This window comes from Lotus japonicus, chromosome 6 (genome assembly GCF_012489685.1).
Source record: "Lotus japonicus ecotype B-129 chromosome 6, LjGifu_v1.2".
Taxonomy (NCBI): domain Eukaryota; kingdom Viridiplantae; phylum Streptophyta; class Magnoliopsida; order Fabales; family Fabaceae; genus Lotus; species Lotus japonicus.
In genome coordinates, this window is record NC_080046.1 from 6068220 (window position 1) to 6092312 (window position 24093).

Consider the following 24093-nt stretch of genomic DNA (forward strand, 5'->3'; position numbering starts at 1 on the left):
AACTTCACTCATTCATAAGATCCAAACACTAATCACACAATGTTGGTTTTACGTTGCATATGTCTTTTCCTCAATTCCCTAGGCCTAAACCAAGGTGCATAGGTGCAGACTTCACAATTACAGTCAAATGAAAATCTGGGCATCATCCAAATTGAAGATGAAGAGTGCATCTGAGGATTAGTGATAGGAATCTGATGTATAGTTTTATTTGAAATTGAGAACACTCCGATTTCAGTAGCGGTGGAGTTTTCGGAGTTGCAAGTGAAGTACACGCTGCCACGCTGAAACATTGGACAATATTTTGCATCAAGACATTCAATGTTGAGGTTAGCCACAAACAAAATATGATCATCCAAATTGTCCACCTTTACCAACTGAGGTGTGGTGTTGTTTTCTTCAACCGCAAAAATAACATAGTTTATAGTTGGTGTGTGAAATTTGGTATCATCAAAGAATCTCTTCACAACAAAAACCTTTTGTCCGCATTCCACCAAGTAAACGGTCATGCAATAGGACCTAATTGGTCTTGATAGATTTGGAGCATGTTCAATTGGATTAATGGATTCCACACTACCAACCTACAAAGAGCAAAGAGGGAACAAACAACACTAGTAAACATGGTGAAAAACTAACACATGTTAAAAAAATCTACAAAGGTAATGGGTGGATGTAATGTAATTTTTTTTTGGGATTTTGATAAAACATTTAAATATACCTTTGATATAGCTTTAAAATGTCAAATAGTATAAAATGACTAATTTTTATAAATTTTTGGAAAGATTATTTTTTTCAGTAAAAAATGTTTTTAAATGATTTTCAATTTATTACTAAACCTAATTTGAATTCTATGAAATTTTTAGTTAAAGATCATGTATTTTCTTTAAATTTAAATTAAATCGTTAAAAATGGTGTAATTGTTAAAATAAATTATATAATTGTAATATATACCAAATGTGGGTAAGTGGTTGAGTGACAATATTCAAAGAAAAAAATGGTTATTGTATACTGTTATTAATTTTTTCAATGTAAACAAAAATGAAATATGATAAGCTATATGCTATAAACTTTAAATTTATTTCAAACAACTAAATTCTAATAAAATAAATTTATTAATAATACCTAATTAAAATATATTACTAAACATACTATTCTTTAATACAATAATTTATGTTTCATACTTGTTTTCAACACACATATATTATTACTTACTACTATATATTAGACGAAATTTACAAAATTCTTGACCAACCTGGACGAGCACTCCATCATCAAACTTGAACATGTTCACCTTCAAACCACCTCGTTCCGCAGCATATAGCTTGTTATCATGAAAAATCACGCTCGAGTAGAACTTGTCACTTGTGTGATCACGTTTCCATGTAGTGTCTCCTACCTTGCACCACCCGATGTTGCCCTTATAAGTGACCGCCGTGACCAAGGTGGGGTTCATGTTGGGACACATTAAAATTGTGAAAGTTAAGGGTGTGTGCATGCCAAAGCAATCATCACCCTTGGAACAGAGAAAACACGGCATCGTTCTAATAGAAGGTAGGTCAAGGCGAAGCTTCGAGAAGAGGTTAAGGATGAAGAGACTTTGATCAGATTTGAGGATCAACCACCCTTTTAAGGACCCTACAATTGAGGTGTTTTGCAAAAGGTTGAAGGGTTTGTAGATATTGTAGGCTTGCTTGTCAGTGGTGCTTATGACCTAAATGAAAATATTTCAAAGACACCAAAGAAACCAAACTACATCAAAACTAAATGATAGAGAAAACAAGATAAAAGAGATAAGTGATGAGTATAAATAATATATTGTCTAACTCGTCGCCCCAATTAAATATTGCATGTCAATTAATTAATATACCTTGTGTGCTTGGATTAGAAAATTATAAACTAACGTGGGTATTAAATTGACATGGCTTCATTTCAGTGAGAGACAAAGAAATGAAATTTATGATATATGAATCGATAAGATGATAAGAGATATAGAGAGAAAAAATAGGTGTATGGGGTGTGTATGTATAGTTTCAATGTTTAAAAATCTAGATTCATTACCTGAAAATGAGGGTTAATGCAGTCATTATTGACAAGCCATGGTGCATCAGGGATCCAATGGTAGGATTTCATGGAGGAGTTAGCAAAACGCCAGCTCTTGCACACAGCAATGAATCGAGCCTGATCTGGAATTGTTAAAAGCTTGCATATCTGCTCCAATATCTCTGTTGGCATCTTCTACCAATCTGGTTGTAGTAATAATGCTTTTCTTTTTCGATTCTTCATTTTCATCCTGAAAAATCACATAAGATCATATAATTTTATATATAAGTATATATATACGTCTGTGTATATTTATATGATTCAGGATTTTAAACTGTTAAGATACCCCATATGGATCTCATTTTTTCTTCTTTTTATCTCTTTTTATAATATCTTATCATAAATCACATACATATTAGTGTCAAGGCTATTCCATTGTCCTCCTTCAAATTCAAGTGTAGACACAACCAAACATTATTTGTGTATGTGTGTGTGGAGTGTCTAGCTTTGCTAAATATACATAAGATAAGAAGATTAAAGTAATGATACGAGCAGAAAAGAGGAGAGAAAAACTCAATGTAAAGAGAGTAATGAAGGAAATAAATAAATAAAACCTTCACTGATTCTTGTGATGAAGATGAACTTCTCAACTCTATTTTGAAATCAAATAAGATATGTGATCTATTTAAACACAAGAGAAGTTAGGTGTAGATCGATTCATAAAATAAAAGCTGTGATAAGAGTATTCATAATAATATCTATTATATAAATATGAAAGTATGATTTTTCTTCACCCAACTTATGCCACTTGCCCTCTCCAAGCCATCAAGTTTCCTTCCCAAACAAAAATAAAAATAATTCTACAAGTTTTTTGCCAGCAAAATCGAAATAAAATAATTATTCCTCCAGTTGACTATCATTCAAATAAATATAGGATATATATTAATTTAGATTTAATATATTTTGTATACTTTTAAAAAAATATTAAATGTAGATTAATAAATTTACTATATTTTAAAAAATTTACAAAGAACAATAAAGTAAATAATTAAAGTATTAGAAACATGACAAATCAAGCGCTATTCAATCAAAATAGGTTGTTTCAAAAAAAATTCATAATAGGTTATAATTTCATTCAAAATAGGTATAATTAACGAAGCATAAGTCAAACTATTAATAGACCTATAAATTGATACTGTATTTGTCGATTTTCATTCATTTTTGTTTAAGTATTACCAAAAGCAATACCATCAATTAAGTATTGGTAGTTATAAGAGTTACCGGCAAGTTTTCGATTAATTTTTTTTTTACCTAATTTAAGTATTAAATACAAATATAGTATATATATATTAATTTATATTTAATGTATTTTTAATAGTTTCAAAAAAATATTCAATGTAAATTATAAATTTTTTAACATATTTTTAAAAATATACAAAGAACCATAAAGTAAATAATAAAATCATTAGAAACATGACAAATCAAGCGTTATTAAAAAAAAAGGTTATAATTTCGTGCAAAATTGGTATAGAAAAGCATAAGTCAAGCTAGTAATAGACCTATAAATTGATACTATATATGTAGATTTTCACTAAATTTCATTTAAATATTACCTAATTTAAGTATAAAATGTAAATATAGCATATATAATAATTTATATTTAATATATTTTAATACTTTCAAAAAAGAATTAAATGTTAATAAAAAATTTACTATTTTTTTTGAAAGCATAAAAAAATCAAAAACTTTACTATATTTTTAAAAATATACAAAGAATCAAAAAGTAAATAATAAAAGTATTAGAAACATCACAAATTAAGCGTAACTAACATATTACAAACTTTTAATTTTATAGTATTAAATATATGTTATTATTAGTACGAGTGATGATATTCTCACACCTTCTCTCTCTTACAAATCATTTCCACCTTATTTTTCTTTCTATCACATCACTTATCATATTACTCATTTCACTTTTTTCCTTCTTAAATTTCAAGAGGTGGAGAGTGTTGGAGAAAATAGAGAAATAACGTGAAAGAGTAGAGAGAGAGATTGAGGGAAAATATATTATTGACTTAATTAAAACTGAAAGCAATACATGTCTTATATAAAAGACTTAACTTACTAGAAGATAACTAAAAGATAACTTCTTATCATAATAACTAAATCAGTTATTATCTTTTATTCTAGCCTCTATCTAATAACACTATATCACTATCTATTAGCTAGATTTAATATTTGAATTAATATCCACAATAGAGAGGTGTGTACTAAACATTTTCCTTATTAGTACGTATGTAAGTTACCTATCTGTCGTGATTTGTGTTCTATCCTCCGAACATAGAGATAGGGCATAGTGCCTAATGTGAGAGGGTTGTGATGTGAGAATCTTAGAGAGAAAGAGTGTAACCGCTTAGAGAGAGAATATAACTGAATTTCAAGCTTGTTATTTCACAAATGAGCTCAAAGTCCCTTACAATTGGTAACTGCCCCCTATTTATAGGCTTGAGGTTGGGCCTAGCGTCCCTAACCGTCCTCAGCGGGTCAGTTGGGCCTCTCGAGGGAGGCCCAACTCCCTGGCTCGTGCCCCGCCCAGAGGTAAGCGCCCCTGGGGTCTCGCCTAGTCCACAAGTCCACAAGACACCGAGCTCGAAGTATGAGAGCTAAGAGTGTCTTAAACAATTGAGGCGACAGACATGAGAAAAACTGGCCAATGTCGAAGCCTAGTGACTAAGAATGATTGCTAAAGCTAATTTATGATTTTTTTCACGAGCCCTTCCGAGTCCACAGGTGGACTGGTGGCGACGGTGCTTGGTTCCCTCGCCCGGCTTTAGCTGTGATCGTCGTGAACTATGATGGCTTGACGCGTGTAGGCCACTTGTAACGTACTGAAGAAGTGTGAAGGTTAGTGAATCTGCAGAATCCCAACCGCTGTCCTCGAAACGTCCCCTCAAATTATGACAAAGCCTGCTAATTTGAATTTCAAACCCATCGGTTTCAGCCGTTGTGACTCCCATTTAATGTGCCGCTCCCACTCTCCCAAAATCCACATTACTTTTCAAAAGTAATCATTTCCTTTTGTCAACACGGGACACGATCTCCCACAATTTCCACAATTCTCCACACGTGGCCACGATCCCAACCATTACTCCCCTTAACCTCTTCATTCGCCACTTTTTGAAATCCTCTTATTCTGCAAAAGAGCTAACAACCTTGCACCTTTTCCTACCCTTGTCCTTACTTTGCCTTTAGCGAAAATGACTTCCCAACGTCGTTCTAAAAAATCCTCCCGTTCCCAGCGCACCTCCCCTGCGTCCCCATCCCCAGTTGCCCTTCCCCCTCCCGGAGGACTTCCCCTAGGTGACGAGGACATCGAACCTTTTTGGCTCCGGGTGTTTGCCACTATTCTAGAACCCACGGACCAGGCCCCCATCCAGGAGGCCGTTTGTCAGCTTTCCGAGCAGACCTCCGACGACTCCGTCATTGAAACGGCTCGCAAAGCCGGTGGGCTATGCTACGAGAAACTCCTTGAGGATGTTCTTGTCACCGGGAAGTGCCCAGGCGACTGCCGGCCTTGGCAGCACCGTACGGTTTATCACGGGGTGAAGAGACCCCATTTCTTCTATGTTTACGAATATTTGTTCGTCGACCTGGGAATCAAGCTACCCTTTTCTCCTTTTCTTCGACAAGTTATGGGGGAGATCAACGTGGCCCCGTGCCAACTTCACCAAAATGCTTGGGCCTTCACCCGGTGTTTCGAGATACTTTGTTGTGTTGTCGGTATCAAGCCAAAGGTTGCACACTTCTTCTACCTCTACGCCGTGGAGCCGAAGTCCTTGAAAACCCCAGGGTGGGTTTCGCTGAAATCCCGCACGGGCCGACAATGCCTTCATCCTTACAAGAGCAACGTCAAGATGAGGCCCGAGCGCCGGTACTTCCGCATTTCATTGCACCCCACGTATCCTGAAGCCTTTACCCTTCGGGACGGGACCGCCCAATTCCCTTTCTACTGGACCAAAACCTCCAGCGTCGTTCCACCGCCGCCGGACGCGTCGCTGAGTGATGAAGATAAAGCCATCCTTAGCTTTCTTGCCAGCCTTCCTTTCCTCTAATCGTCTCAACTGCTTGAAGCTGCCCGCAAGAACACTCTCGATTCATTCCTAGGTTAGATTGTCCTTTTTTGCTGCATCATTATACACTCCCCGTGGAGTTTATCACTTGCTCATGTGTTTTTCTTGCTTCTCTCAGGGGCAATAAAGTGTACCAAGGCTTAATTGGAGCGCGCTCTTACTGCCAAGGTGATCAAATTTTACCCCACTTTCAACACTAGTGGGGGTAAGAGAAGACGTGCTACCGGGGATGCCGGCGCTGAGCCATCCGCTCCTCTTCCCAGGAAGCGGGTCAAAACGTCCCTTGGGCCAGCGTCTAGAGCCACAAGCGGCATTCCCTTCCCTGAGGCTGGCGAGGCATCACCAAACACTGCCGCTCCTGAATCCGACGAGCCAGCGCCAGGTGCCACCGTCCTCCCTGAGTCTGGTGGGGCAAAGCCAAGCACTGCCGCTCCTGAATCCGGCGAGCCAGCACTTGATGCCGCCACCCTCCCTGAGTTTGGTGGGGCAGCGTTGGGGGTTATTAAAGATGCTGCTCACCCTTCTTCTTCAAAGAAATCCTTTAAATCCAAAAAGGCTGAGACCAACGAGGATCGGGGGGGGGGGGGGGGGTGCGGAACCGCGCTCCCTCCGTTAGAGAAGAAGAAGAGAAAGAAGATCAAGAAAAATAAAACCGGCGAGACAGCCATTCCTCGCCGGGGGCCGGTTGACGAGGACGTGCCAAACCCTGAAGGCGGGGTAGGGACTCCGATTCCCTCTAAGGAAGCTTTCGACATCCAGGGTGCAGCCGAGGATTTCGTTCCTGTCGCCCTCCAATTGGGCCATCCGATTCAACGAGCTGAAATGGATTCACCCCGGGCTTCGCCCGTTCATCAGATGAGTCGTGACGAGGCGGATCAGGCTCTTGTTTCCCTGCCATCCCCTCACCGCTCTTTTCCCGCTCCTTGCCGCCCGGCTACCGAGGAAAAAGAAAATTCCCACTTGGACCACCGACCCACCCCCATCAACTTCATGCTGTCTGATCCTTTCTTTGGTGGCTTGAAATATGCTGAAAATCCTGATCTCGATGGTATGGCGCAAGAAGCCATCTCGAGCCTTCTCCGCGCAGGATGCATCTTCGCTAAGCTATCACAAGATTCGGCCTCTGCCACTAAAATAGAGGAGCTCCGACAGAAAGCGGAGAGTTATCGTCTTGCCACGCTCGAGGCGTATGACAAGCGTGACAGGCTGCTAACCCAAGTGATGGCCCAGGTAATCAAACTGAACAACCTGGGTATCGAGATGAACCACCGCGAGGAGGATTTACTCGCCTACGATGGGAAAATGGAGGAATTAGAAGAAGAGCTGGACGATATGCGAAAAGAAGTAGAGGCGAGGGCTGAGGGGATTGTTGCGAGCAAGGCAGCTTGTGACGCCAAGGATAAGGAACTTGCGTCCTTGCGCAGTGACCTGGCGACATCGGACGAAGCCCTCGCCGCGATAAGAACCCAGCTAAAAGCGAAAGACAGGGCTATCGCGGAGGCGGAAACTCGAGCGTCTTCTGAGGCCAGGGCTCTTAGAACGAGGTTGGAGATTGAAGCTGCCGCTGAGGCCGTGGAAGAGCGCGACCGTGGTTTCTTCCTCGCGAAAGCCCAGGTTCAACACCTTTACGAAGGACTGGATCTTAGCGGGATGAGGGCCTTCAAGAGAGTTACCCCCGAGGGTTTGGTCGGTCCTGATAATCCTCCAGGCTTCAATGCAGAGTATTTTCTAGCTGCTGAAATTGCAAGGAGAGAAGAAGAAAATATTAATGCAGTTTGAATATTTGTAATTATCTTTCCCTTACTATTTTTGTAACTAACAGTTTCCTGCGGGCTAGCCATTAATGAGAGTTTGTCGTGGTGTTACTCTACCTTCTTCTATTCGTCGCCCTACCACGCTTTATTTTTGCGATTGTTTACGATTTGAGTTTGAGTTTCGTGTAGCGATTTTAAATGTGTTCCAAAGAAAACTAGGACTTTCGCTCAGCTTTGAACTGAGGCTTTGTTCACACACATTTTTCCCGTAAGATCAGGTGTGGCCTTGCCAGTTTTGTCCTGGCGAGGACTTACAGTTGCTGGGGTCCCAATGGCCATATGGGTTGCCTGAGACTTAGCCTAGTTCTGATTTCTCGCCCATATTTCGGGGAGGGCTTTTGCTCGCCCATATTTCGGGGAGGCTTTTTGGGATAAGAAGCTTATCCGCACACGTCGTCAACGACTGATCAGCGGTTCGCGCCGGACTATCCGGAGCGATCCTCAGACATCAAGGTCGTGTTGGGATCGCCACCTTCAGGGAATTTTTCCCACCGGGCGACCGTGACAATTCAGTTTATAAATTTAGGAGTATTTCCGAGAATATCCTTTTGTATTTGATTTGTAAAAAGTTTTACATTTTGAGGGATGCCTCATTAAAAAACTCTTGTGGTGGAGAAAAAGAGTGCATCTTTATTTTTGTCCTAATTCTTGCTTTTTCTTGCCGCGGCCCTGCTCCATCTTCTGCCCATCTCGATCAGAGCACCACGCCGAACACCTCATCCTTCAAACCTGATGTGCTTGTTTCCTCCTCCTGGCTCTTGTGAGGCCAGTCCCTTCGCCAGACCGCCCCGTGGTAAAGAGGACCCTCTTCTAACTCGCCTCTTTGCTTGTCGCACTTAGCTGGCCTTGATGGTTTAAAAACCGGCGATCCCACTGGCCTCCAGTATCCCGCCTTTCCTTTTTTCTTGCCCTCGCGGCGGCGCGCTCGGTTTTGCTTTCGCCCTTTCTCTGGTTTGCCCTGGGGTCGCTCAAATGTTCTCCATCCGTCTTGCTCGACGCCTCCCTGTTTTAGATTCGTTCGAGCCACATCTTCCGTCGCCACCCCCTTTTCTTTGCTTTCCTCCTGCCCCGTTCTTAAAAGAGCCGGCTTTCTAAACCTGGGCAATCCCCAGAGCGTTGTATCTTTCTGACTCCAATTAAAGAGGTCAAAATTATCCTCCACCAGTTTCTCCAGACGCTTCTCTTGGCTAGCCGTGAGCCTGGGTTCAATCGCCAACACTCCTCTACTAAATTTGTACATTTTCAGGTCCCCGATTATGTTCGCCCAGCGTTCCTCAGCATGGGCATCAGTGAACTGCCCATCTCTTCCCGTCCTACCGTCTAACCTTCTCTGACCTTGGCTGCTCCTTAGTCTCTCGCTCTTTCGAGCAACCATTCGCTCCAATCTCCCTACATCGTTTCGTCCTTGGCCTTGAAAGCCCAGTTGGCCTTGACCCCCTTTCAGGATCTCAATCTTGTGGCATCTGTGTCCATCGCTAACTCCCTTCTTTCCATACCTACTAAGGCAATTATTATAGCATTCGCTTGCTCTCCGCTGATCCACCACGATCTTTCCCACCCTTCCACAGATTAGTGGGTATTTCACCGCTAAGTGAGCCGTCGAAATTACTGCGCAGAGGCGGTTCAGAGTGTTCCGCCCGATGATGACATTGTATGACGCCACAACCTGCAATACCAAATACCTTACACGCAAAAGCTTGACGTTCTCGTCTATTCCAAAGATCGTGTCTAAATCCAAGTAGCCACTCACCCAGACCTGCTCTCCCGAGAAACCTACCAGAGTCCCAGTGTACGACATCAGATCTTTATTTGTTAGTCCCAATTGCTCAAACGCATCGCCGTAAATAATGTCCGCAGAACTTCCCTGGTCCAAAAGTACTCTTCGCACATTAAAGTTATTGATCCTTACCATTACCACCACAGGATCATCCTTGTGTGTCTTGATTCCCTCGAAATCGGCCGATGATATCACTATGTCCGGGTGATGAAAACCGAATGGTGTTGCATTCTCTTGCACTGACGTTACCGCCCTGACATGCCTGCGCCTTGCCGAAGGTGTGTCACCTCCTCCACCGAAACCTCCGGCGATTGTATTTATCGTTCCCATTGGCGGTTCGAGATCTTTGTTGAAGGTTTCTTCAGCTCCCTTCTTTCTGGTTGCCAACGTCTCATTCTTGTCGGTTGTTGGCGTTTGACGACGATCGTCTCGTCTGCGATCGTCCTGCTGATGACTCCCTTTATAGCGATTTTCCTGCTGTCGTTCGTCTTGCCAGCAATCACCTCGATCATTCAACTGTGAGTGTCCCGCCCTGATTAATCTCTCAATCTCATTCTTTAACGTGAAGCAATCTCCGGTGTCATGACCCGTCGATCGATGGTATTCGCACCACTTGGTTTTATCCACGGCCGCCCGAGGCGGGTTAGCTTCCCTCTCGCCCTCTTCGACTGCGTGTGTCGCCTTGACTTCTCGGAGCAATTCCGTCAATGTGCGCTCAGACTTTTGCCCGATTCCTCCCGCCGGCGAGAACGGCTTGACGCCACAGGCGTCAACGCTCAAAACTTTCCTTCTTTGGGTAAGAGTTGTTCCTTTGCAAATTTTTCAACTGACTTGCCTCTCTTGTCCTTCCGCTTACTGCCTTCTCCTTTTTCCCACCTCTGTTTACCCATCGGCGAGACATCCCTTTGGTCGTCATCCTTCTCCTTCTTTGCGCGCTTCCTTTTGAAAGCGTCATCCTCCTCATCCAAGATGTAGGTGTTCGCCCGAGCACGTACTTCTGCCACTGACCGAGCGGGCTTACGACTCAACTTACTATTCAGCTTCCCCGGCTGCAGTCCATTCTTAAAAGCTCGCGCACAGTCATGCGGTTCCGACTCCTCAATTTTAACAGATGCTACACTGAACCGCCTCACATATTGCTTCAAAGTTTCACCCTCTAACTGGCGGACGTTATACAGATCGTCGATCGTTACCTGCTTGATCTTACTCGCAGAGAATTGAACAAGGAGCTTCGACGAGAAGTCGCGAAAATTGTGATAGATCCCCGAGGTAGAGTCGTGAACCAAGCCATCGTTGTACCCTTAAACGTCGACGGGAACATCCTGCGCTTCACCGCGTCGGAAGCTGAGATTATGACCATTTTCGTGTTGAAATAAAGCAGATGATTCTTTGGATCGGTCTTCCCACTGTACGTCTCAAGAACAAGGTTCTTCTTGTTGTCCGGGATGGCCACTTCCCTCACCGCCGCCGAGAACGACTCGAACTCCGCAACGGCCTCTGCTTCCCGCTCTCCCTCGTCTTGCTACTCGTGACGATAGTACTCTAACTGTTCGTGCAAGGAATCGTTCCGTTGCCGTATGTCATCAACATTGCAGATCAGGCGTCTCCAATCGCGGTCAGTGATCGGAGCCTGAGCTAGCGGCGTCCTATCTCCCGAGACCTCCGGTGAGTGCGCCGGGGATTCCTGTCACTCAGGCGAGGACGACAAAGAAGGTAACGGAGGCGTCGGAGAAGGAGGAGGAGGCGGCGGTGGAGGCGGGGGGGGAGTCAATTGCTCAGGTTGCTCGCGATGGACCTCTTCCAGGCGCGACCTTCCTCTTACACGGCGCGGTGGTGAACTGCGTCGTTGCTCCAGCCCTTTGTCGCGTCGTCGACGACGTGTCTCCATCAAATACCGATCACAAACTAGGAATTTGGCCGGAAATACGAAAATCAAAGGAAATTCTACAGAAAATCAAACTTCTCTCAACGAAAATCACAATCCACGTAGTCCAGGAATCGATATCTACCGATCCCCACAGACGGCACCAAATGTGCTATCCTCCGAACATAGAGATAGGGTATAGTTCCTAATGTGAAAGGGTTGTGATGTGAGAATCTTAGAGAGAAAGAGTGTAACCGCTTAGAGAGAGAATATAACTGAATTTCAAGCTTGTTATTTCACAAATGAGCTCAGAGTCCCTTACAATTGGTAACCGCCCCTATTTATAGGCTTGAGGTTGGACCTAACGTCCCTAACCGTCCTCAGTGGGCCAGTTGGGCGTCTCGAGGGAGGCCCAACTCCCTGACTCGCGCCCCGCCCTGAGGTAAGCGCCTCTGGGGTCTCGCCCAGTCCAATTTGTAGCCTATACTTTCTCCAATATCTAAACACTTTTTATGCATAGTAAAAACATAAAAAAAAAATAAGTATGGGTCCTTCTCAGTCCCATGATTGCGTTTATTAGCGCGCTCGGAAGATGTGGACGGTTGGCAAAGAGTTAGGTCTTGTTTGGGATGGTTCTGATGAGGAGGCCATTGAGGGATGTGTGCAGCATCTCAGACGTACTCACCCTAATAAGTATGGGTCCCCGTGAGGCTTTAGTTCATTGTGGTTCTTTGTTGGATTATTTTGGTTAGATTTGAGTTTTTATGTCTTATTGTATTGATTTTTACTTATGGAGTTTTAAAGGCACATCTAGGGGGATGTTGTACTCTTTTTCCTTTCATAGAGTTTTTCCCAATGAGTTTTTCCTAGGAAGGTTTTAACGAGGCACGTGTCCTAGGTGTGATCTTTAGGGTGGTTTTTTTTTTTTTGGTTAGGTTTGTTGCTTTGTCATATTTGTGAGAGGGTTATTCTCATGAAATGTTATTCAATAATATATATACTTTGCTGTAAACATTAAAAAAATTAGAAATTTTAATTTTAAATTGAATACACTATTGTAGGTGAAATTGGACCAAACAAGAGCATATGGACCTTGTTTAGTGGCTATCCAAGATAACCGCACATTCGTTTGAATTTCCTTTAAGTGTTCGATGGTAACCTCCACCTTGGGATTCTTCTCGCTCGTTGTTCTAGGTTCTTTTATCAACACTCTTTACAAGATTCAACATGTGTTAGACGTGTAGTTTTTGTTTGTTTATTTTGTTCTTATTCACCGAAAAAAAAAATTATTTACTTAACATTTCAAATTTTAGGCGTAAAATTAAATTTCTTTAAAGAAAATATAGGGCAACATAAAGTATAGTAAAAATTAGTTACTTAAAATAAAACCTAGAACTAAGCGCTCCAAAAAGGAAAGTGAGATAAAGATTGGAGGGACAAACACAACTAAAAATATTATTATTTCCTACAAATGAATCCTGCGAGTGTTTTATGCAGAATTTTGGCTTTTTTTTTTTTTCTGAATAATGCGAAAAATAAATTTAATTTGAAAAAGGGAGTGAAAAAAAATTATTTAGCTGTCTGGGGTAGTTTTGGACTTGGACTTTATGGCATTCGGGAGATTTCTTGCGAATGGTAATAGGACAAATGAGAATCCAGTTGTTTTTTCAGTGTTCAGAAGTGAGATGTGACAGGGAATAGTAGTCATGCACAATAAATATTGCGAATGCTAATAAGACGAAAATGAATCTCAAAGCTTTTCTGACGTGCATGTGGGAATAGGACAACCAAATTGTTTTTTGTCCTATACCCATTCACAAGATTTCTTGTGAATGACTACTGTTCATGTTATTCAACGCTGAAAAAGCAACCAGATTCTTTTTTGTCTTATACCCATTCGCGAGATTCCTTGTGAATGCCTGACAGTCCAACGCCACCTGTCCAAAACTACCCCAGACAACTAAATAAATTTTTTTTCACTCCCTTTTTCAAATTAAATTTATTTTTCGCACCATTCAGAAGAAAAAAACCCAGAATTTTCTTTTAACTTTTCCTGCAGATTTTATGTTTTTCATGAGAATTTAAAATCCGAAGGAAAAATAACAAGGAACGTTAAATTATGTTGGGAACTTATCCAAGAAACAAATTTGCAAAACAATAAATATCTGTAGGAAAACTTATAAAATTAGTTTCATGAAAATGTCAATACTGTTGTGAATAGATGACCATATGAGTTAATGGGCCAAGCTCATATGTCTTTGTCTTCCTAATGCTATAAATAAGATGATGATGCACCAAGCATCAGACACCTCATTCCACACAATTTTACTTGTCTCACACTTGCTACTCTCTTTTCTCCTCTCCCTTTCACTATTTTCTTAACACGTTATCAGCACGAATCTGCATATCTGATCTAGCTATTATTTTCGTGACGCTCTTGTTTTCTTCCTTTTCTTCATCCAATTTTTTCCCTTTTGTGACAAGAAATGCATGGTTTGCGTATGGGCTTTTTGTCATGCTAGCATACCTCATACCTCAGATGAAGACATTGGCAAGAGCACAGTATTTGAAAAAAAAAAAAACCCCCACGGATTATGCCTTGCTATATAATGCATTGAATATAATAAGTATCACATGCAGATTCATATCCTATGATGCCTGAAGAATCATAGAGCGATTTCTTTCTATGAATCCTAAAGATTCATTTGTAGATCTATTTTTTTTTATGAATCCTGAAGATTCATTTGTAAGTCTGTTTTTTTTTATGAATCCTGAAGATGATTTATTACAAGATCTAGAAGAAAAATTTCTTATGAATCCTAAAAATTCATCAGAAGAAGACAATTTTTTTTTATGAATCCTGAAGATTCATCAGAAGATCTGGAAAAATTTCATATAAATCATGAAGATTTTAGGATTCCAGAAGAATCCTAATATGATACATTTTATGTATGGATCTAGAAGATTCAAGCACAAATAAACATAGACTATGTTTCACAAAAGAAACTGTGAAAGTTTTATATGTCTTATTGACAAATTAAACATATATAGTTCAAATAATGTATATTCCTTTGTGAGATGAGTATTTTGGATGTAAATCATAAGAGATGCGTTCAATATTTTGAACGTGGTTGCATCTCTTTTTCTGATAACTAGCAATATGTGAACACAGAAAATTGATATTCTGAACGAGAATCATGAACCAGAGCAGCAAAATGAATTGATATTTAGTAACATTGCTATAATTAATATTTATTTTACATTAGTAGCATTGATTATCACCTTTTCTTATGTTTATCACATTACTTGGTCAATGAATCTGTTTAATATTATGCTCAATAGCAATCTGTTTATTTTGTTTTAAAAAAAAATACTTGTCATTCATTGCATTCATTTCCATTAGCCGTTATTTTATAACTTTTGATTCCTCATATATGTATCTTTGATAACCGTTATTGTATTAGAATTAGTTAGTCTTTATATTTCTTTCCCATCTGTTACGTCTTGTTTTCCTATTTAATTTACTACTATCATTTTTAATTGGTTTTAATATTATTTAATGTATTTAATTGATTTTCATAGCATTTTTCTTCTTATTGGTAAATGGTATCATAAACACTAGATCAATTTTATGTTTTATTATGAAATTTCAAAAAAAAAATTATGATTATTATGATTGAGATATTTCCTGAAGCAAATATTTCATCTAAAATAAAAAAGGTTGTAATATGTTATGAAAGCATATTAATTGTGCCTGAAGGACATGTAACCGTATATATAATATTATGTATTATGAATGAAATATTTCCAGAAGTAAATATTTCATTTAACATGATAAAAGTTGTAATTCTTTATTAAAGAATTACTCATTGTTCCTGAAGGACATGTAATGATATATGATATTGTATGGTGACTCTATAAGAGGCTATGAAATCGCATGACAATGTGGTGGTAACTCACACTTGAGGGGGAGAACATTGAGAATTCAAGTGTGATTTAAAGACTCCTATTATGAGCTCTCTAATTTCCCCAACTAGTAATATCAAAGTATGGAGATAAAAATGTGAAAATCCCTGAAGGATTCAAAATGCGAGAAAATATGCTTTGAAATATTGAAGCATTATTTTGATTAGCGAAGTTCTTCATATGGAAGAAATGATTGTGATTGGCATATGACCGGTTAGACCATCCCGAGTCTTATGATGCGAAAGTCCATTTTCCATATGTTGTTCTCAAAGCCAAAAATTAAAATTATGGCAAAGTAAGGGGAATTCCCTATGATTCTTGAATATATTTGATGTGATACATGTGCACATATACAATGTTTATCGATGCATCGACCTTGATAGAGTGAAATTTCCAACCTTGATCAAGTTGGTATCTGACATGATTTTGAATGTCAAGTTGCACATGTTCATATTTAAAATGATCTAGCAAAGATATTTAGCTAAATGCTTCTTATTTATAGCTAGACAATCATTAAGAGAACAAATGTCCTTATTTTTTGGACATGTGATGTTGCTAGTAGCAACATCTATATGCATCAAACCAATGAGTCATTATAATTATCTCTATTGCAATTGGTTCATTGTTAGAAACATAATATCTCTCATCTAAGAACTTTTTATGCTGTGTTCTTCGTTGTCCAACAGACAACAATTAGATGAGATTAAAAGAAAGCTGAGATTATGCTATGAATTTGAGCTATTTCCTGAAGATATTCCATATCTTACTTATCGTTATTTCTCGGCATAAAGGGGAGAGAAAAACTAAGCAGCTCAGAAAATTTGTTTTGAATGCATATAAACTCGCACACAACAATATGAACCTGAAGTTCAAAAGATGCATTCTCTGATCAAAAATGGATTTTTAAATTCCTTTATGCTGCAAATGACCTTCTCTATTGAAATTTTATTAGGCTAAGGCATGCCTAAACTTGGTTCCAAAGATAAATTTTAGAGAAGGAAGATGGTTTTGTTATGAGGAGAATTATCATGAAAAATGTAGAGATTATGAAAACTCTTTAAACCTCCTGAAGAGGTTCAGGTACCTGTAATTATTGATACAAAACATTTCAATAGATTATATCTCTACAAGTTGAAACAAGGAACCAAGAACTTGAAAAATTGTCGACAAATGAAGTAGCGCTCAATATTATAAGTGCGAGAATATTGAACCCATATTAAAGGGTGTGGTTGGCCAACATATAAAGAAGTAATTCATTTTGCAGAAATGTAAGAGTCTTTGGACTTGAAGTATATACCCTAAAGGAGTAAAAAGATATTTCATAGTTGTTTGGTTCTGAATTGGTGATTGATTGACAAAATGGAACATGTTTTTAACTAGTTTTGGCTTCATTGCCCAAATATGAATATGAGAAAGTTCTACATTGGAGATTCGTGCATCAACTTGCAGACAACACAAGGCTAAGGAAGGATACATCAAGGGAGATAAAACAAAACACATATCACCGAAGCTCTTATTCACTCATGATCTACAAAAGAATGGTGACATAGACATCCAACAAATTCGTTCAAGTGATAATTTGGCAGACTTGTTTACGAAGGCTCTTCCAACAACGACATTTGAAAAGCTTGTGCGAAATATCGGAGTTCGTCGGCTAAAGGATCTCAAATAATATGCATTGTACTATTTTTTCCTTAACCATGTTTTTTTCCCTCATTGGGTTTTTCATGGTAGGGTTTTTAATTAGGCAATGTATCAAGACGAACTATAAAATGTTGTACTCTTTTTCCTTCACTAGGTTTTTATCCCACATGGTTTTTCCTAGTAAGATTTTAATGATGCACATTCTTAAGGGATGGTCATCTAGGGGGAGTGTTGTGAATAGATGACCACATGGGTCAATGGGCCAAGCCCATATGTCTTTGTCTCCCTAATGCTATAAATAAGAGGATGATGCACCAAGCATCAGACACCTCATTCCACACAATTTTACTTGTCTCACACTTGTTCCTCTCTTTTCCTCTCTCCCTTTCACTATTTTCTTAACAAATACAAAACCCATCGGAAATATACCATTGGATTTATGTGTAGAATAATTTACTCACAAAGGTATATCCAATCATCGGTAAAAAATCTAACTAAAGTGGCTTTCATGCATATTTTTAGTTAAAATCTGTTGAATATCCGTAGAAAATAAGTTGTGCCATGTTGTATGGTTCTTTCGGTGATAGTTATTGCATCTTATCGCTTATTGTGGGTGTTTTGATGGGCAATCGATTTTTTGGATTATCCTTGGTTTTGCTATCATTTTGGATGATCCTATCCCATTTTTTAAGGGTTGTGTATTCATGTCTTATTCCATCATTTATATATATTTCTATTTCTTTTTCCGAATTTTTTTTTTTGTCATGAAAAGAGTGTACATGTTTTGCAATTGCATTACACTTTTTTTTATAAGCAATTGCAGATTTGAGAAAATTCACTATCTTTCCTTATTTTGTGACCTAGTTAATTTACGTAGCCCATTTGTTTACAATAAACAATTTATTTGATCCAACGTAAAAAAAAATCATTTAATCCATTTGTTTGTGTTAAAGAGTCAAATAAATTTTGGACTGCGCGAGACCCCAGGGTCCCTCGCCCAGGGACGCTGGCTTAAGGCGAGGTGCGCATCAGGGACCTGTGCCTTTGTCTCGGAGGTCCAACTGGCCCATTAGGATGATTTAGAGGCGCTAGGCCCAACTCCCCCAACTATAAATAGGGGAAGAGTACCAATTGTAAAGGACTCTTAGCGCATTTGAGAAATACAAGCTTGAAATTTAGTTACTTTCTCTCTTTAAGCGGTTACGCACTAAACTCTCTCTAGATTCTCTCATCCCGTTCCTTGCACCTTAGGTACTATACCTCATCTCTATGTTCATGATGGAACATTTGACGCCGTCTGTGGGGAACGGTAGATTTCGATTCCTGGACTACGTGAATTGCAATTTGGTTTAGAAATATTAAGTTTTCTGTGAGGTTTTCTGCGATTTGAAGATTTTTGGTCGAATTTTTGGTTCATCAACGGAGCCTGATGGAATTGTTTCGCCAACGGTATAGCGAGGAACCGGAGCGGAGCCACGTCTCTTCCCCGCGCACCTCAAGGCTGGGTAGACATCGCCGTGCGGAGGCACGCCGAGCACTGAGCGGCGACTTAAGACTGCAAAATGAGTGTTTACAGGAGCAATTGGAATACTATCACCTTAAGCAGTGGAATGAGGAGGAGAAGGAGGCGGAGGCTGTTGCGGAGGTTGCGCCGTTCTCGGCAGCGGTGCGAGAGGTGGCCATACCAGATGGTATGACAAGCCTCGTGTTGAAGACGTACGACGGACGAATCGATCCACAAGATCATCTGCTACGTTTCAATGTGAAGATGGCGATAAGCGCGGTTTCTGATGCGGTAAAGTGTAGAATGCTTCCGTCCACATTCTGAGGCGCAGCAATGACTTGGATTATGACCCTGCCACAGGGATCCATAATGAAGTTCCGCGACTTTGCGTCGAAATTCCTGAGCCAGTTCTCTGCCGGCAAGGTCGAGGATCTATTTCAGATTCGACAGGCGGAGCGAGAGACGTTGAAGCAGTACGCGGAACGGTACATCGCCGCGTCCGCAAGATTTAAAGTGGCGGAACCTCGGACATGTGTATGCGCTTTTAAGAGCGGATTGTCATCAGGAAAGCTAAGCTGCGAGCTGAATCGGAAACCAGCGCGCTCGATGACAGAGGTACGCACCCGAGCGAGATATTACATCATGGAAGAAGAAGACGACGCATGTAAGAGGAAACAGTTGAAGGCAGCAAAGGTGTCGCTGGCGAGGAAACGGATACAGGACGAGGAAGCAAGTAATGTGCTGAAGGTTAAGGAAGTTGGCCAGTTAATTAAAGGATTCAGGGGAAAGCGTTCTCGGCGGGCAACTAACTTTCGCCAATGAAAGAGGCCAGAGGGGAACGCGGGCGATGAATCGGCAAAGTCACTCCGGGCGGCGGCGGTTGTGGAAACAGGAGAGGAGGGCGAGCACGGAACTGATATAGTAGTATTATCCACAAATTTTGAGGGAATCAGGGCCCATACAAACGATCTGTTAGTGGTAGTGGTAAGAATTAATGGGTTCAATGTGCAGAGGGTGCTCTTGGACCAAGGCAGCTCAACAGATATCATCTACGGGGACGCGTTCAGGCAGTTGGGGCTGACTGACAAGGAATTGATGCCATACACAGGAAACCTGGTGGGTTTCTCGGGAAAGCAGGTTCAGGTATGCGGCTATGTGGAGTTGGACACAGTTTTTGGAGTGGGTGAGGACGCCCAGCTCCAAAGGGTAAGGTATCTGGTCATACGGGTTGCAGCAGTTTATAGCGTAATCATAGGACGAAACACTTTAAATCGCCTCCATGCAGTAAAATCACGGCCCACCTCGCGACAAAGTATTCACTGCTCTGCGAAAGGAAAGGGAAAATAGCGGAAGAACAAGAAGAGGCGAGGAAATGCTAAAGCAGTGGCCTTAACCTGAATGGAAAGAGAGGAGCCGGCGGCGGACACAGGTGTCATAAGGTTAAGGTAGTTGAAGGCGGGCAAGGGCGTCCGGCTACACAGAGCCAGAGAGACGCGGGCAAACGAGAAAAGCAGGGCAACAGAAAGGCGAATAAGACGAAGAGAGAGGGAAGTCAGGGCGAGGGAACCCGGAAGGCAGGACAAGGCGGATTCCTTACTCGTACAGATAGCGAGCGGTATGGCGAGAGCTGGGACATGGATGCAACCAGTAGAGGCGTGCTGGCGATTGAGCCTCGGCTCACCCCTGAGCAGGAACGACGCCTGAGTAAGTTGGTAGAGGACAACATTGGCCTCTTTAACTGGAAACAAAGGGAAATTACTTCCAGGGGCTGTCCAAATATAGCTCGCCCGCGTGGAAGGAAGAGGAGAGGGAAGAAGGGGCGGCGTTGAAGGAAGGAAAAAGGGGAATTCGCCAGCAAGCTGGGACTGAAGGAAAGGGAGAGGCAGAAGGAAAGTATAGTCAGTTGCAATGTCGTCAGGATAAGAGGAAATGCGGAAAATCAGAGGATAGGAGTAAGAGGCCGACGAAATCAGCCCGACGCACCCAGCAGGGCGACAAGGACGGAATACTGGGTACGATACTCTGATTAAGGGTGCGGTCGCAAAGTGGGAATATGGCGAGGAAACAACCGAAAAACTAGGACTAAAAATAATGATGCACTTTTTTTCTCCGACACGAGAGTTTTTTAACGAGGCATCCCTCGATGTAAAAATTTACGAAAATCAAATACAAAAGGATATTCTCAGCAATACTCCTAATTATTAAACTGAGACGACAGCCTGGTGGGAAAAATTCCCTAAAGGTGGCGATCCCAACACGACCTTGATGTCTGGGGATCGCTCCGGAAAGTCTGGCGCTGACCGTAGCCCCTGTAGGCGACGTGTGCGGATAAGCTTCTTATCCAAAGAACCTCCCCAAAATATGGGCGAGTTAAGTCTTCCCGAAATGCGGGCGAGCAATTTTAACTAGGCTGAAAGTCTCGGGCAACCTATATGGTCATTGGGCCCCGAGCAACTGTAAGACCCCGCCTAATAAGGCTGGTGGGGCCACACCTGCTCTTACGGGAAATATGCGTGTGAACAAAAGGCTCGGTCCAATACCGAGCGGAAGTCCTAGTTATACATGACACACTCTCAAAGCTTTAAGCACTGAAAACACGTGCTACGCGACAAGAAAACGAAAGGTGGAATTCATGGTGATACCGCCCGTACTCACGGCGGCCCGCTCGCCTCGCCCAGTTATGGCGATCAAGGCCGGGTGGCCCGCTCGCCTCGCCCATTTATATATTCACTCGTTTTCATTTTTTCCGTTCAGTATTTATCTGCTCTCGCATTCATATCAACACACATCTAGAGGCATTTATATATAAAAAAAACTTTTTATTTATAATATTCTTATTACATCTTAAAATGGAGGATTTTTTCTCATAATCCTACATTGACGGCGAAACTCTGTTTTTTCAAGCTCTAGGCGGTGTTGTTCGTACTCCAACTGGACCAAACTCTAACGAGCCTCCTGCCTCTCAGAACTTTCCGCCGCGGCTTTCAGTAAAGCCTCCGCCGCTCGAATATCGGCATAATTGTCCAGCTCCCGCTGGAACAAACCCTGGAGCTCCTCCACAAATGCAAGGAACCGTCTGAGTTTGTTGTCCATCTCGGAGCCTAGACCCATGCCCAGCAACCGATTGGTCAGTTGGTAGACGCTAGGATCCTCTGGGTGCCTAACGTTGATATAGAGGTCCTCATCAAAAGCTTTTTTCCTCAGCTCGCTAATACAACTTTCGAAGGGTGCCATTGTGATGTTTGATTCAGGAAACAGATGAGATGTGAAGACTGTTATGAGTTAACGACCATTTATACAATAAGTTTAGTTTCCAGGAGTTATTGCCAAGGCAATTTCTCGAGGAGTTTTCCTTCAGAAATGGTGCAACTCACAATAAAGTCATAAATATTCCTGGCCGGTGGCCAATGGTAACCCTCCGTTGAAATCTGGGAAATAAGCGTTTCAGGTACAAGGGTTAAGACTCCAAAGGAAGGGTGACTCGCACGGTTCACAGCCTAGAACTCTGCGGCGAAAGCGTCGGCGGGGAAGGGAAGCAGGGGTACTCAAAAAAAAAAGTCAAATGAAACGTAGCAAGACAGAGCACAACCGAAACCTAGAATTTGCATTAAAAGATAAACCACAAAAAACAGATCGTAATTACAAAATCAACCTAAAAACCGCTAACTTTCTTTGTTTCCTTCTACATCTTCTTCATTCAGGAAACGCTCGGCGACAAAGCCTGGGGGATCGTCGATACCAACCAACCCAGTGAGGGTAACTTTCTTGAATGCTCCCATTTGGTAAAGATCGATCTGGGATAGAGGTGCTGGACTTGGGCTTTGGCGAGGAAAAAGCCACGACCGCGCTAAAAAACGGCGGAAGCAGCGGCGTCTGACTTCATTCTTTCCTTCAAGGCCTTCGCGTCGAGCTGAGCTTGTGTCCTCATCGTGGATAAAACTTCATCCTTCTTCTCTAGTTCAGCACGAAGGTGTTCGAGTTCAGTCTCTATTGAAGAAAGGGCTTGATCCTTGGAGGCCACCGGATCCACTTTTGCTTCGGATTCCTCCTGAGCCTCCTGCTGAAGCTTCACAAGGGCCTTCTCCAAATCAGAGATTTTTCTGTCTCGGAACTCCAGGCTGACTTCAGCACGGCTAGTTTGTTGGCCAAATCTTTGGCATACGAGGTCTCCTCGGCATTTAGTTGGCGAGGAACGCCTTACGCTCCTCAACAAATCCAGCGTTGAGGGCGCGGAGGCGCGCCACCTCTGATCGCAACACCTCGTCATCCTGGGCGGACCGCATATAATGATGAAAAGTGTGGAACACCGTCCCCAATGCGCCTTCTGAAACCCTGTCCAAGCCTTGCTGCTTGACCACTTCATCCATCCTCGCAATTTGCGCTGGCGTCAGAGACAGGGAATATGGAGGCTCTCGATTTGCAAAGCCCTGGGGCGGGGCGGGGCTATGATTGAGCGATGAAGCACTAGCAGATGGCATTGAGTTTTGACCAGGAGGCGGCAGGATAACTTTCGCACTGAGGGGAGGCTTGTCGACAGAATCACCCCGGGCGCGAGGCGAGGAAACCAGAGTCGCTAGTAAAGGCTCGACGGGCTGGTTCGGCTTGGGAGTCTCCTCAGGCCCATGGAAAACTGCGGAGACGACGAGAGTTCTTTCCCCGCCGGAAGACGATGTAGCGGCCGCGGAGTGTGGTCTCTCTGGGGAAGGGCGAGATGCCTCCTCGCCGAGAGGCCTCTTCCCACTCACTTTTAGCAAGGACGTTTTGTCGCCCTTTAGGTTAACTTGGGGCGGGGGGGGGGGGAACGAGACGTTTCCTTTCTTCTCAAAGGCGGTTAGAAGGCCCTCGCTGACTTGGCGTATTTTTCCTGAAGCAAAGAGCGGCAGGGGTAAGCTAGCAGAAAGCGGGAAAGACGGAGTAGGTAGTGAGAAAAGATTTATCGATTACACGAGTGCAGTCTAAAACCAGGAGTCTAGCTAGGAAGCTGATGACAGTTTTGTCCTCAGGGGTTAAGGAATCTTCAGGTGGGTTAATCACTTGGAGCACCTCTTGGGTCTAGTAGAGGGGGAATCGGGCGGTGTCGTCCCTATGGGTAAAAACCTCAGGATACTCATGGGACACCACGACCCTGAAGAACATCCGAGCCAAATCGACAATAATGTTGGGCCAAAAAGGGTTGAAGCGCTGACGTCCGGGTCTAGCTTCCAGGGAAACCCAGTTACGTGGCGGCGACGGCTGGGCGGACACGCGATAGAAATAGAAGAAGTGGGAGGGTTCAGGCTCTTGCTGAATCACGTCGCAGAGGATTTCAAAGCATCGTAGGAAAGCCCAACTGTTGGGGTGAAGTTGGCTGGGAGCGA

At 42.1% G+C, this 24093-nt stretch overlaps 1 protein-coding gene across 1 annotated transcript; it reads right to left on the reverse strand.

The window, feature by feature from the left end:
• Nucleotides 1-32: 32 nt before the first annotated feature.
• Nucleotides 33-2229, reverse strand: LOC130724781 (putative F-box protein At5g66830). Its single transcript, XM_057576063.1, has 3 exons — nucleotides 2056-2229; nucleotides 1250-1708; nucleotides 33-578 (listed from the first exon to the last, which is right to left on the reverse strand). Exons 1-3 carry the CDS (start codon nucleotides 2227-2229, stop codon nucleotides 33-35), a joined length of 1179 nt encoding a protein of 392 aa, XP_057432046.1.
• Between the last annotated feature and the right edge of the window lie 21864 nt (nucleotides 2230-24093).

Excerpts from the sequence above, each read along its gene's own strand:
- LOC130724781 (XM_057576063.1), bottom strand. The coding sequence starts at position 2,229 with ATGCCAACAGAGATATTGGAGCAGATATGCAAGCTTTTAACAATTCCA. Across the intron at positions 1,709-2,055 it reads GCATTAACCCTCATTTTCAG|GTCATAAGCACCACTGACAA; the intron begins GTAATGAATCTA and ends ATTTTCATTTAG. Across the intron at positions 579-1,249 it reads ATGATGGAGTGCTCGTCCAG|GTTGGTAGTGTGGAATCCAT; the intron begins GTTGGTCAAGAA and ends TGCTCTTTGTAG.